General features: G+C 34.0%; 3 protein-coding genes across 3 annotated transcripts; all 3 read left to right on the top strand.

The window, feature by feature from the left end:
- Positions 4,213-8,789, top strand: LOC104747101. The gene is made up of 2 exons (XM_010468674.2): positions 4,213-5,259; positions 8,407-8,789. The coding sequence occupies exons 1-2, from the start codon at positions 4,426-4,428 to the stop codon at positions 8,740-8,742; spliced, it is 1,170 nt and encodes a 389-aa protein (XP_010466976.1). The 5' UTR covers positions 4,213-4,425; the 3' UTR covers positions 8,743-8,789.
- On the top strand, positions 5,372-8,795 carry LOC109129228. Its single transcript, XM_019236982.1, has 2 exons — positions 5,372-6,762; positions 8,753-8,795. The coding sequence occupies exon 1, from the start codon at positions 5,583-5,585 to the stop codon at positions 6,750-6,752; it is 1,170 nt and encodes a 389-aa protein (XP_019092527.1). The 5' UTR covers positions 5,372-5,582; the 3' UTR covers positions 6,753-6,762; positions 8,753-8,795.
- On the top strand, positions 9,031-10,586 carry LOC109129227 (the record flags this gene model as incomplete). The annotated part of the gene is given in 1 exon segment (XM_019236981.1): positions 9,031-10,586. A coding segment is annotated over 1 exon segment (1,374 nt). The 3' UTR covers positions 10,424-10,586.

The following is a 15,437-nucleotide window of genomic DNA, read 5'->3' as shown; positions in this document are numbered from 1 at the left end:
TAAGAGACAAGTCCACACTGTCCTTTCACGTCTGCTGGAAACATCCGAAAACTCAATGACGAAAGTCTCATTGAATTTTAAATATTTGACACCTTTATCTTGTTCGTTAATACTACCCCTACAATGATGCTTAAGAGCTCTACCAGGAGCGAGTTGGTTATGAATTTCTACAATATTTGGTTTGCAAGCTTCATTCACCGAAAAATGCATTGTAATAACTAACGCAAAAGCTATGAGATAATTCATTTTTTCTTAGATCAAAGATACTTTTTTGTGTGATGAAGTCATGAATGTGCAAAATTTATAATTATGTGGGGAAAACATTATAACTTTTAATTATAGTAAATAATCTATTTATGGCCTTACCTAAACTTAATCATAAATTAGACGTAAACTTTTGTCCCAAAACCCCCAAAATTATTAATAATAATAATAATAAACGTGAACCAATTAAACTTTTGGTCATAAGAAAGTTCATTGTCGAAAAGTATGGCTCACCAATAAGATCAAACCAAATAAAGATGAACTTTTCTAAATTATAGCTCGGCCTTAAAACTAACTAGGTACTATTCCCGCGAAAAACCACGGGCTGAATTTTTTTAAATGAAAATTTGTAATAATTTATTTTGTTATTATTTATAATGGTTTGTGATAAAAAATTTGTTGCTTATATTATAATTTTTGTATTTTAAAATTTTTATTGAAAACCTGTTAATAAAACATTTGCATGTAATGAATAAAATTATTTACACTTTTGTCAGTTAAACGACGTCTTTGCTATAGTTGTGAAGTAAGTAAAAAGATATAACTACCATGTAAAAAAGAAATCTTATCTGTTAGTTTTTTAAGTACAAATTAGTTTTGATTCTAATAGATTTTTTTTACTTTTCTACAATTTATTTTATTTGATGTGTCCCCAATTTTCGTTTTTTTAATTAGAAATATTTATTTAATTAATTATTTAATCTTAATTAAGTTTTTCTAATGGCAATTGAATGTAATTTTTTACACATTTTAAGGTTAGTTTTATATTTGTACTTCTCAATTAATATAGTAGGATGCTTACATATATTTTTTTGAGTTAAACATGAATTTTTTAACCCTGTAAAAATACAGTTAAACATAAAATAGTTTCATAGTATTAAAAAAGCAATGCGCATACTAAATACTTTTAAATTGAAATCATTGTTTATAACTGATGATCTCTTTATTATTTCACCCGATAAAACAACCTTCAGTATATCCCCACTGATTTGAAAAATCTTACATCATGATTCGGATTTGCCATCGTTGGTTGCCATTTTGATATACAAAATTCGAGATTTCAAGTAGGATCGGGTATACTAAACTATGTATAGCGATGATTATATTTATAGTGGAGGTCAACAGTTCCATCAATAGGATAAATGCAATTGATACCATATTTTTTTTTTCTTTTTTTCCAACCAAATATTAATAAATTAAAAGAAAACCCCAAGATTGGTTGCCCAAACAGGAGGAAATTATGATACCATATATCTATATAACAAAATTATGATTTTTGTTCCTATATTTACGATTTGTTTAATTGAAAATGTCTATGATTAAGGTGATGGTAATTAATATTGTGTGCACATTTGGTAAGTAGATAATATTTTTTTTAAGATTTTGAATATATCCTAAACAATTCAAGATATGGTTAATATTTAAAATCGTTGTAATTGTTAAGATTCGGATTTGGAAAATTTCAAATGCTAATTATTGAAAAGATCTCACGTATGGTTAGTATTTGTTGATTGCATATCTTTATATCTGTTATAGTATGTGATAATTAATAGAAATTACGATTTTTCAAAGATTTCCTTAAATTGATTAAATTCAATTTTATAAAAATAAAAATCTGTAGGAAATTTCGTGTTTGGCTCTGATTGGATACGAAAATATCTGTTAGATACTCATTTTTTGAAATACGATCAGAATACAGTTCCTTATTAATTGTACATGTTTGGCTTCAAGAATTATAGCTATCCTTATTCTTATTTATGTGGCATTTCATTGTAATAATTTCTAATTCTTTGTCTTTTTATTAAAAGTGCTTCCCTTTTAATAGTATAGATAAAGTAATACTTAATTTCAAATTTTACCAATCTATTTTTTGATTTATTCAAAAATTATTAAACATTCTCTGTGGTTACAATAGGTTCTTTTTTTTTTTTTTTTTTTGGTTCAAATGGTTACAACATGTTCTCTATTACCAAAAAAGAGGACCTGTAAGAGTCTGGAAATCTCCTGTTCGGCACATGGATATCGTATTGATTTTGTTTCAGAGGAAACATGCCTTTCAGCGAGTTAGGAACCTGGTCTTTTCTTTTCTAACTTTTGGTAATGTTTCGTTTAATAAATTTTCTTTCAAGTAGTTCAATATTCATACTTTTTAATTGAATGATATATATTTCCAATATCTTTGTTAGAACATTTTTGGTTTAAGAGTTTAGTTGGTTCACGTTTGTGTTTAAATTTAGCTAAGGCCAATAAATTGACATATATATATATATATATATATATATATATATATATATATATATATATATATAAGAAAGTAGCCCACGCGATGCGTGAGTTATGTATGCATTATTAATTTGAATTAAAGAATAGGGTTTTTATTTAATTGTATATGAAATGTAAATGTAATTGTTGATATATGTATTGAAAATTAATTTTCATAATATTAAATTTTAACTATAATATTTTGATATATATTTGTTATATGATGCTTCATAGAAGAGTCATTTTGAGATAGAGAGAAAAGTGAAAGTACACATTACTAATATTTGTGCTTACTACAGTATTATTAAAAATATTTAAACAATATGTTACTATAGTAATAGGACCATTTTTTAATTTACCGCAAAATCAATTTAATTTTGTCTGTTTGTTAAGTAATTAAGATAAATTATATTTTTGTATATTTTTGTTATTTTGGAAAAAATAACTGATAAGTAGTCTAAAAAGAAAATTGTAAAACCTTAGATAATATAATTAATTTGATAGATCATTTTATGTTGTTCTATATATTAATTTTACTTTCATCATCTAAAAGTAATACTTAACAAAAAATAATTTTAAAAGAAAGACTCTCTCTTGTAATCTATTTTCAATAATACCCTTATCTATATACAAAATAACTAATTTTTTAAAGTGGGCGGAGCCAATGACCAAGCACCTTGGTCAATTGACCCTGATGAAATTTCAAAATCAACTACTTTTTTCTTAAAATTTTTAAATTGACCCTGTGCAATATCAATATTGACCCCTATAAAATTTTGTTTTTTACATTTTGACCCTCATAAGTCAAAATCCTAGATTCGCCACTGTTTAAAATCCTAAATCCTAAACTCCAAATAATAAACACACTAAACATTGTCATAATAAAAGTTATCTCTCCATCACTCTTTAATTATTTTTGTTTCATAAATGATTTCCTAAATAAACATTTGACTATTATAAATTTAAAATATGGAGTATTGATTTACTATTTTTGCCATTGCTTGTTTTTTAAGGACTCACTTTACCTCGTACAATTAACTTTTATTTGGCTCGGTCCAAACGTTTGAAGTGCCTTTTGATATGCCTCCATCTTCACGGATAGTGATTCTCCACAATCTAGCCTGGCTAATATTGTAATATGAAACAAAATCTCTTTCATCCGACAAAACAAAAATGTTGGCACAAATCATAAAAAATATGGCATTCTTTCCATTTATCATTGAAAATTTTAAACAATACAGTAGTTTAAAAATTATGTGGGACTGTATTAAATATATTAGACAATACTCCCTCTATTCCTGATTAATCCATATTTTAGGATTTTCACACATATTAAGAGAACATATTAAAAATTGTGCCTTTTTGTGATTATCAACTTTCTACAAATTTTAACCAATAATATTCAAATTTTGTCATTAATTACTTATTAAAAATATATAGAAACCTAAAATTTGTTTTTTTGTGCAACATTTTTTCTCTAGAAATTGGATTAATAAGAACTGGATGGAGTAGATTTTAGTGAGAATTCAGATTAAAATTTAGTTAATCATTTTTTTTAAGAATCTACCTTCTTGTATTGTTAAGATGGCAATGGGCTCTTGTTGGGCTTTTGGTTACTAGGCCTTTTATCCTTTTAGTGTTGTGTTTAAATACTACTCTCTATCGTTTGTAGAAGGTTATGAAATATTTTGTCAAACAATGATTATCTTCTTCATCCTCTTCTTTCCTAATCTTCTCTGATTCTTCATCCAAATCCCTATTTCTTCTGTTCCTACCTCTAATTCTATGATTATCCTTGATAAGGTGATTTTCATCTTATCAAATTGGTGCTCTCGTTGAGAGGATTTATCAAAAAAAAATAAAATAAATAAAAAACAAAAAAACAAAAAAAAACTGAAAATGAATGTCGGTGATGAAGCTTGCGATCGTATCCTACGATCTTGTGATAAAATTAAGTTTTACCTGGAAGAGATGAGGCGATCCAATCGTGAGAGGCAACAACTCATCTTCGACCTTCAAACCGGTTTACACACCAACAAGTCAGCCACGGTGGACTCAGATCTTTCGTCAGCTACTCATCAAACCACCAAGGTGAGTCCAGTTCCTCCTCCATCCGTCCATCAAACCATCATGGAGAGCTTAGGTCGTCCACCAACAGATCTTACACCGAGAAGAAACCTAGAAATTTCTCTTGGGACCTCTGTCGAACACTTGGTGAGCACTGCGTTACCAGAGGCTTCTTTCAGTCCGTGGATCTCTGAGCTTCCACACACAGTCCAATCTCTTGGTGAAGAGAGGATTCCTGTTCCACGAAACTACCATAAAGCCAGGAAGAAATCGACACGAAGGAGACATCACAAGTTTGTTTCGGCGATAAAAATCAGAAAACATCCCACGAAGAAACATGGTAAGCGATGTCGTTATCCCTTGATTGACTCTAGGTTTCAGGCTGATGCTAGTGCTGTTAGACAAATGGCCACTTCCTCTGATTATGATGCGTCACAAGAGTTTGATGATAGAGTTAATGTTAGAAGTAGATCATGGAAACGTCTCAGTGACGAGAACAAAGCTGAACCAACTGAGGAACTATCAAGAATCCTGAATATTCAGGAAAATTTTGGAGCTGTTTCTCGAGCTAATCCAGTCCATCTTCGAGTTGGTAATATAAGGCTCCAGGGTTCAGGGGCTGCGAACAGAAATGCTAGAGCATGGAATAGTTCAGTGCTATGGACANTGTTAAGATGGCAATGGGCTCTTGTTGGGCTTTTGGTTACTAGGCCTTTTATCCTTTTAGTGTTGTGTTTAAATACTACTCTCTATCGTTTGTAGAAGGTTATGAAATATTTTGTCAAACAATGATTATCTTCTTCATCCTCTTCTTTCCTAATCTTCTCTGATTCTTCATCCAAATCCCTATTTCTTCTGTTCCTACCTCTAATTCTATGATTATCCTTGATAAGGTGATTTTCATCTTATCAAATTGGTGCTCTCGTTGAGAGGATTTATCAAAAAAAAATAAAATAAATAAAAAACAAAAAAACAAAAAAAAACTGAAAATGAATGTCGGTGATGAAGCTTGCGATCGTATCCTACGATCTTGTGATAAAATTAAGTTTTACCTGGAAGAGATGAGGCGATCCAATCGTGAGAGGCAACAACTCATCTTCGACCTTCAAACCGGTTTACACACCAACAAGTCAGCCACGGTGGACTCAGATCTTTCGTCAGCTACTCATCAAACCACCAAGGTGAGTCCAGTTCCTCCTCCATCCGTCCATCAAACCATCATGGAGAGCTTAGGTCGTCCACCAACAGATCTTACACCGAGAAGAAACCTAGAAATTTCTCTTGGGACCTCTGTCGAACACTTGGTGAGCACTGCGTTACCAGAGGCTTCTTTCAGTCCGTGGATCTCTGAGCTTCCACACACAGTCCAATCTCTTGGTGAAGAGAGGATTCCTGTTCCACGAAACTACCATAAAGCCAGGAAGAAATCGACACGAAGGAGACATCACAAGTTTGTTTCGGCGATAAAAATCAGAAAACATCCCACGAAGAAACATGGTAAGCGATGTCGTTATCCCTTGATTGACTCTAGGTTTCAGGCTGATGCTAGTGCTGTTAGACAAATGGCCACTTCCTCTGATTATGATGCGTCACAAGAGTTTGATGATAGAGTTAATGTTAGAAGTAGATCATGGAAACGTCTCAGTGACGAGAACAAAGCTGAACCAACTGAGGAACTATCAAGAATCCTGAATATTCAGGAAAATTTTGGAGCTGTTTCTCGAGCTAATCCAGTCCATCTTCGAGTTGGTAATATAAGGCTCCAGGGTTCAGGGGCTGCGAACAGAAATGCTAGAGCATGGAATAGTTCAGTGCTATGGACAACATCCGCAGAGGCTTGGGAACACATGGGGTTGAAACCTTTTGGATTGAGTGTTGATGTTGATGCTACAAGAACTATTTATATTGGGTTTCAGGAATCTGTTCTACAACCGCATCATGATGGCACGCCCTCGTCAGATCAAGAAGAGAGGACAAGACAGCTCGGGATAGAGAAAAGTGAAGCAAATACCTCTGGGGAAAATAAGATTTATCAGGAACCTGGGTTGTCCGAGAGCTATAAGGAAGACTTACTCAAGTGGATCAACAGCTTGGAAACTCATTTTGCTGCAAGTCAGACTCCACACAATGAGTGGATGAGGATTGTGTATTCACTCTAAGAAGGAGAAACTGTTNCGGATAGTGATTCTCCACAATCTAGCCTGGCTAATATTGTAATATGAAACAAAATCTCTTTCATCCGACAAAACAAAAATGTTGGCACAAATCATAAAAAATATGGCATTCTTTCCATTTATCATTGAAAATTTTAAACAATACAGTAGTTTAAAAATTATGTGGGACTGTATTAAATATATTAGACAATACTCCCTCTATTCCTGATTAATCCATATTTTAGGATTTTCACACATATTAAGAGAACATATTAAAAATTGTGCCTTTTTGTGATTATCAACTTTCTACAAATTTTAACCAATAATATTCAAATTTTGTCATTAATTACTTATTAAAAATATATAGAAACCTAAAATTTGTTTTTTTGTGCAACATTTTTTCTCTAGAAATTGGATTAATAAGAACTGGATGGAGTAGATTTTAGTGAGAATTCAGATTAAAATTTAGTTAATCATTTTTTTTAAGAATCTACCTTCTTGTATTGTTAAGATGGCAATGGGCTCTTGTTGGGCTTTTGGTTACTAGGCCTTTTATCCTTTTAGTGTTGTGTTTAAATACTACTCTCTATCGTTTGTAGAAGGTTATGAAATATTTTGTCAAACAATGATTATCTTCTTCATCCTCTTCTTTCCTAATCTTCTCTGATTCTTCATCCAAATCCCTATTTCTTCTGTTCCTACCTCTAATTCTATGATTATCCTTGATAAGGTGATTTTCATCTTATCAAATTGGTGCTCTCGTTGAGAGGATTTATCAAAAAAAAATAAAATAAATAAAAAACAAAAAAACAAAAAAAAACTGAAAATGAATGTCGGTGATGAAGCTTGCGATCGTATCCTACGATCTTGTGATAAAATTAAGTTTTACCTGGAAGAGATGAGGCGATCCAATCGTGAGAGGCAACAACTCATCTTCGACCTTCAAACCGGTTTACACACCAACAAGTCAGCCACGGTGGACTCAGATCTTTCGTCAGCTACTCATCAAACCACCAAGGTGAGTCCAGTTCCTCCTCCATCCGTCCATCAAACCATCATGGAGAGCTTAGGTCGTCCACCAACAGATCTTACACCGAGAAGAAACCTAGAAATTTCTCTTGGGACCTCTGTCGAACACTTGGTGAGCACTGCGTTACCAGAGGCTTCTTTCAGTCCGTGGATCTCTGAGCTTCCACACACAGTCCAATCTCTTGGTGAAGAGAGGATTCCTGTTCCACGAAACTACCATAAAGCCAGGAAGAAATCGACACGAAGGAGACATCACAAGTTTGTTTCGGCGATAAAAATCAGAAAACATCCCACGAAGAAACATGGTAAGCGATGTCGTTATCCCTTGATTGACTCTAGGTTTCAGGCTGATGCTAGTGCTGTTAGACAAATGGCCACTTCCTCTGATTATGATGCGTCACAAGAGTTTGATGATAGAGTTAATGTTAGAAGTAGATCATGGAAACGTCTCAGTGACGAGAACAAAGCTGAACCAACTGAGGAACTATCAAGAATCCTGAATATTCAGGAAAATTTTGGAGCTGTTTCTCGAGCTAATCCAGTCCATCTTCGAGTTGGTAATATAAGGCTCCAGGGTTCAGGGGCTGCGAACAGAAATGCTAGAGCATGGAATAGTTCAGTGCTATGGACAACATCCGCAGAGGCTTGGGAACACATGGGGTTGAAACCTTTTGGATTGAGTGTTGATGTTGATGCTACAAGAACTATTTATATTGGGTTTCAGGAATCTGTTCTACAACCGCATCATGATGGCACGCCCTCGTCAGATCAAGAAGAGAGGACAAGACAGCTCGGGATAGAGAAAAGTGAAGCAAATACCTCTGGGGAAAATAAGATTTATCAGGAACCTGGGTTGTCCGAGAGCTATAAGGAAGACTTACTCAAGTGGATCAACAGCTTGGAAACTCATTTTGCTGCAAGTCAGACTCCACACAATGAGTGGATGAGGATTGTGTATTCACTCTAAGAAGGAGAAACTGTTCATTGGGTAAGGAGATTATGGGAAAAGAATTCTCCGACAAGTTGGAAAGAGTTCAAATGGATGATCAATGAAGAAGCAAAGGAGCAACCGAGGCAAAGCTGGATAGGACGCTCACTATACTCCGGTATGATACAAGAAGGTTCTGTGGCTAATTACTGCAGAGAGTTTGAAGGTAATCGTAGAGAGGCCATTAGTATACCAGAGAAGCATGTTTTGGATATGTTCATACGGGGGTTGAATACCATTGCAGATGGAGGTTAGAAATTTGCAACATAAGCGACTTCAAGAGGCAATGGATCTTGCTATTTGGGTTGAGGAAATGAGCGGTTACACAGATAAAGGAGCAGTCTTACAAGACACCCATAACAGGGCTAGTGCGCAAGTTTCAGCTTATCTTGGTGAAAATGCAGAGTTAATGAGTCTTACCTTGTTACAAGAGGATTCACAATTGTTGGGAAATGAGCTAAGCAAGGTTAAGGAGAGCAGGGATATCGAGCCACAAGGCACCAAGAGCAAGAGTCTACGGTTCTGGGGCTCTATCTCAGGTCAGAGACTGTTGGTAGAAGTTGACTCTGGAGCGTCACAGAATTACATTTCAGAGGAGTTTGCTGTTCGAATTAGGCTTCCCAAGAGAGTGACAAAACCCAGGTCAGTTCGTTTGGGACATGGTCAGCTCATTGTGAGTAAGAGCACTTGCCAGGGGGTTAGCTTGTTACTTCAAGGAGTTGAAATCTCTGAAGATTTTCTCACACTATACTTAACAAGGACTGAGGTGGATTTGATTTTGGGTTACCCTTGGCTATCCAAACTGGGAGAGACTTGTGTTAACTGGCAGGATTACACCTTTTCCTTCTTAAACAACCAGGATTGGATCACTCTTTGTGAAAAGGATGAAAAGCTGAAGCTAAGTACTCCAAGGATGAAGATTAAAAGTGAAGTTGAGCGAAGGTGCAAGACAGCTTACTATCTTGCGGACAAGATAGCTCCAAATGGGGGAATTAAGTCTATGAGTGGAGTTGGCACAGAATATCCTAAGGAAGAGCACAAGACTTTCAAGAAGGGAGAAGAAGTTTCCTTGTTGAAGGTGGGACAGAACAATGTAAGTGAATTGCTCGGGATAAACGAAGAAGAGGCAACTAGGGATTGGAACAAGATCAATGTGGTTGGGAATGACGAGTTAAGTGGAGCCATTTTAGGCCTTGAAAAGTTACTGATGTTCTTTACCTCGGAAGTTTCTCATTCTCCCAGGCCACCAGATATACTGGGTGGTGAACGCTTGGTCTCAGAAAATTCAAAGGCCATTATTGGCGACCAAAGCTTGGAAAACCCAGTGGAAGAAGTGTTGTTGTTCCCTATCAAGTCAAGGTTGTTCACATTGGGTGAAGAGAATGTGCTTATTGTAGCAGTTTCCACAAAATTGCAGGCTATTGTTTATAAGTGTTGCAATTTAATGGAGAAGATCGTTTCAAGGTTGATTATGTTACCAGGAAATCATTCCACTCGGGAAGTACCAGCTGGGGAGGGAAAATCGAAACAGTCTCTGTTCATTAAAAAAGAGTTTATTGGGAGTTTATGTAGCAAGACCAGTGGTGCAGGTGGAGACGCACAAGCTCAAGAAATCAAGGCAATGAACAACTTCAAAATGTTTCAGTTCCAGCCACCATGAGGACATGGTGGTTCTCAATGAAGGGGTATTGTTAAGATGGCAATGGGCTTTTGTTGGGCTTTTGGTTACTAGGCCTTTTATCCTTTTAGTGTTGTGTTTAAATACTACTCTCTATCGATTGTAGAAGGTTATCACTACAAGAAAATAAGTTTATTGAGACGTATTTTTGAGACAAAAAATTTCTATCACAAATTTGTGACACTTTAAATACGATATTATGACTAAGTTTATTTGTAACAAATTCATAGTATTTTCGTCACTATATTATGACGAAAAAACTCAGTAACAAAAGTTTGTCACAATTAGTGACGAATATGCTACGATAATATTAATCTTCACTCTTATGACTACATTGTGACCAATATGTTGTTGCAAATTAGTTATGAACTTATAAAAGATATGCAAGTCACAGTTTGTGACATAAAAATGAGTAAACATTAGTCATAAAATAGTATAAATTGTTATGTCATTTATACAAAGCCCATTAAGCCAAGTCTCTAACCCTAATTTAACCAGACTTATTTAAGAGATGATTAGGGTTTTATTCTTTATAATTTCGTGCCTCCATAACCTAGAGAGAGAGAAAGAGAGTGAACCATTTGAGAGAAAGAGAACAAGGAGCTACAATTGAAATTAAGGACAGATCTTACATGTTCTAGGAGATGGTGGAAAATAAGGGGTAAACAGACTCTTTTATGGACGAATTTTGGTGAGCAATTTCCCAACCCATAGATGTAAGTTTTCCCCAAAAGATTTTGTAACCCCTTTTGTAGATTAAAAGTTATACATGTTTTCTCAAACCTATTCTGCGCAGATCCGCGAATTAACATCAGTCATCTTGTGAAATCGTTTTCCACTGCTACAAATTGAACCAGAAGCTGATCTACCAACCGTTGGAAAGATCTGAGTCTTAACTTTCCAGAATGCCTGAAATCGTTCCCATAGGAGTTATAACATGGAAGTTATCATCGAATATGTTCATCTGGACGAATTTGTGATTTTTTTTTTTGTAAGAATAAAGATAGCTTATAATGTATATTTAATGTTTATGATTATAAAAAATTTGTATGATAATAAATTTAAAAAATAATATTGTTTTGAGATTGATTTTTTAGTTATAATTTTTATCATATGCAATGAATTTTTATTAATAACACCATTTGAAAATAACTTCTAATGATAAAATTGGACATTACGATAGTCACAAAATATCATGATTTTTGAGTATTTGTTAAAATTTTGCGACAAATTTCTAATTATCATTTGTGACCATTTGAGACTATAGTTTCGTAACAATAAGATACATAATTAAAACGTTATTTTAAACACGAATTGTAACGATTTAAAGACGTTTTGTTAGTCTTTAATTAAGACAGTTTTGTTACTTTTTGGTGTCGTAGTTATTGATGACAAAATGGTTACTAATATATTCGTTGCAACTCTTGTGACGTTTTCGTTACAAATAAAAATTTGTGACCATTGTATTGCAACCATTCAAAAATCGTCACAAATTCGTAACAATGTTTATATTGTGACTAAATACTTTGTATTGTGACTAAATATTTCGTCTTAATAAAATTATTTTCTTGTAGTGTATGGAATATTTTGTCAAACAATGATTATCTTCTTCATCCTCTTCTTTCCTATTCTTCTCTGATTCTTCATTCAAATCTCTATTTCTTCTGTTCCTACCTCTAATTCTATGATTATCCTTGATAAGGTGATTTTCACCTTATCATGTATCTTGAGAAGACTCTAGCTAGCTTCACTAGACTATAAGACTATGTGCATTGGTAGGTTGTGGAAGAGTTTCTCATAATAAAAATAAATAAAAACGGAAAATCATGATATTTAAACAAAAATAAGAGATAATGTACATTTTCATCTAGAAGGAGACATTCAAGACTTAGTAAGATATTGTTTCTTCCAAAGTTTCGAACTTCCCAAATATGAATGACCCGAACAACAATCCTAGATACCAGTGTTGTACGTTTCGTTGGAGATTGAATCAATGGTACAGTAGGGAGCTAGTGTTTTTGTTTTACCCATGGTGTGAGAGAGAGAAGGTGAGTGTCGTCAAAAGTTGTTATTTAAAAAGAAAACTTAATGCAATGGTTGAGGGAGAGTAATCAGGGATTGGAATGAATTGTTAATGACCATGAAATCGTAGGTGTTTGGTATTATTTTGATTACGTTATAATTGGGTGGAAAACGTAAAGAGAAAAATGAAGGATAGACTTCAATGGAATTCTTTAATTACCTTAAAGATTGTAATAAGTAATACAAATAATGTAATCATAGTAATGGTTCATCTGATTCTAATTGGTGGTGCGGATCTTAATCCCTTTTTTGAATTTTTAAATTTGAATCCAAACAATTTAAAAACAATTTTGGATAGGATTAATGTCACATACAGTTCAAAACTTGAAATAGGTGTTTGGGATCTTGACCCAGACATTAAACCAGAATTGATTTAGAATTTGGTGGTGAAGTAGGAGAACTAAACCAAAGAAACCCAAGGATTAAGAGATTTTTGGAAAAACCCAGAGGGAAGAGAACATAAATGATGGTGAGTTACTGTTCAATAAAAAGGAACCAGATATGAGACCGAATTTAATTATCCAATAAATATGACTACGATGGGATCTAAGAGATCTTCACGGGGAAGCTGACCAAAGAGCTTGCAGCAAAATAAATGATGGTGAGTTAATGTTCAGTGAAAGGGAACCAGATATGAGACCAAATTTAATTATCCAATAAATCTGACAACGATGGAATCTAAGAGATCTTCACGGGGAAGCTGACCAAAGAGCTTGCAGCGAAGGATGGAGGGAGACCAGTGGCGTATACACCGAGAAAAAACAACAAAGGCTCGATAGAGAAGGTACATCGGAGGTGATAGTTGCTAGGAACGATGGTGGAGAAGGTGAGAAAGTAAGTACATGTTCGTTTGTAAGAGTTGTCGATTTATTTGCTGGGCCTGTATTTGGTTTTGTTTGGTTAGGCCCAATATTAAAACATAAAGATAATAGCCTTTAAGAATAAGAATAATGGAAGGACATGTGTCAGTTATATAATAAGCCAGATGTCATGTTATTAGAAGAAGTTGAGAAAAACCTTCTCTTATTATATAAGATATATATATATGCAAAAGATTATCAATCCATTACTTAAAATATGTAAAAAAGGGTATATATTACTGAAATCAAATTAACATACAGTAGCAGAACAAATAATTATGTGTCGATAGTTCAATTGATAAAAATTCTCAAGGAAAGCCTAGAAGTTGCCGATTGGAGTGACGTTTAAGAGGGAGCCCTATAGAATATTCTGGTTACTCGTATGAATTAGGAGGGTCTATTCAATCTAATATCTCAAATGATTTGAGTTTTTGTAAGATTTTAAATGATTTTAGAAAAGTTGGTATGATTTCTTGTAAATTTTTTTCAAATCCTACTTAAAACCATGAGATTTGGATTTCTATATTTTTAACTAAAGAAATTCTCTCAAATCCTCTGAAATCCCTTAAATCATTAAAATCTAAATCCACAAATTGTTTTGAATAACAGTGGATTTTGAGATAGATTTTTAAATTATTAGTTCATTAACAAAGAATTTCAGAAGACTTTTTAAAATCAATGATTGAATAACATATATTTGTAAATTTTATACAAATCACTTAAAATGTTAGGTTGAATACACCTCCTAAAACTTCTTAATTATTCGAAAAAAGCAGAAAAATATAATATTTAATAATGTCATTATTTTTATCTTTTTGATTTGTTTTTTAAAATTTATTTATTATACATGGATATATCTCTACTTAAATGGGTTTTAAATAGATTTCATATCATAGTATGATATTATTGTTAGATTTGGGAAATACAATTTTAGATTTTTTTTTTGTGTTGTTGTTGTTGTTGTCTATTGTTGTTCTTATTTTCCAACCAAGATAATTAATTGATCCATTATATTGAAGTATGCAAATTTTTAAGAAACATCATTCTTTCTGCAATACTACTTGATTGATCAAGAAATATAGGTATTAAAATATGGTTTTCACAAGACATTATCAATCTTACAAAAATAGAAATTGTTGTAAAACAAGTGTGACTAATCCATCATGTAACATCCGCGAACCAATTTTTTGTAATTTTGGTGTGGGTGTCGATCGACACCCTTGGGGGCATCGATCGACACCATGTGTTCCGGTTTAGTCGGGTTCGTTTTAATTGCCGATTGGTTCGGTTTGGTTCAATTTAAATCCCTAAATCGTGTGTAAAAGGGGAAAAACGACCCAAGGTCGTGTTATTTGTCTGTACTCGCCGCTTTTGAGAGAAAAAGAAAGGAGAGAGTGTTCTTAAGCTTTTGGGAAAAGTTTGGGAGATTAGTTGCTGTTCTTGAGAGTTTTGGATCTGGGAAAGAGTTAGGAGTGAGGATTTTGTTCCTACTGTTCAGAATCTTCCTGGAAAGAGGTGAGTGCTTGACCATGGTTGATCTAAGCATGAGATGTCTCTTGTTTGGGTGTTTTCTTTGCTGTTTGTGTTGTTTTGTTGCTTGGGTTCGTTGCTTTTGTGATTCCTAGTGATTTCCGAGGTCATTGGGTGAGTTTGAGACCGATTCGAGATGATTGGGAAGGAGAGTTCAATGTTCGGATTCGCGCAGATCGTGTCTGCAGAAGAGGCATCGATCGACACTAGGAAGCATCGGTCGACACCATTTGGAGGGGCATCGGTCGACACTATTTAGCATCGGTCGACACCATTGTTTGTAGCATCGATCGACACCGTGAGGCATCGGTCGACACTGGTCTCAGCCGAGACTTGTTTTTCCTGGTTTGATGTATTGTTGTGTGTTGTTTGTTTTGCTTAAACTTGAGGGTCTCATATGCTTGTGTGTATAACCCAGTAGATGGGAGGACGGCCTCACTAAGTATTTATGATAATACTTACGCATCTCAATTGTTGTTTGTGGTGTGCAGGTAAAGGAAAAGTGTGATCGTGGAATCAAAGGC

This window comes from Camelina sativa, chromosome 15 (assembly GCF_000633955.1).
Source record: "Camelina sativa cultivar DH55 chromosome 15, Cs, whole genome shotgun sequence".
In the NCBI taxonomy this organism is placed as follows: Eukaryota; Viridiplantae; Streptophyta; class Magnoliopsida; order Brassicales; family Brassicaceae; genus Camelina; species Camelina sativa.
Note: the sequence above shows the minus strand (reverse complement) of the source record. Positions and strands in the feature narration are given on the sequence as shown.

What these genes read in the sequence shown, in the direction of transcription:
- LOC109129228 (XM_019236982.1), top strand. Translation starts at nt 5,583, where the DNA reads ATGAATGTCGGTGATGAAGCTTGCGATCGTATCCTACGATCTTGTGAT.
- LOC104747101 (XM_010468674.2), top strand. Translation starts at nt 4,426, where the DNA reads ATGAATGTCGGTGATGAAGCTTGCGATCGTATCCTACGATCTTGTGAT.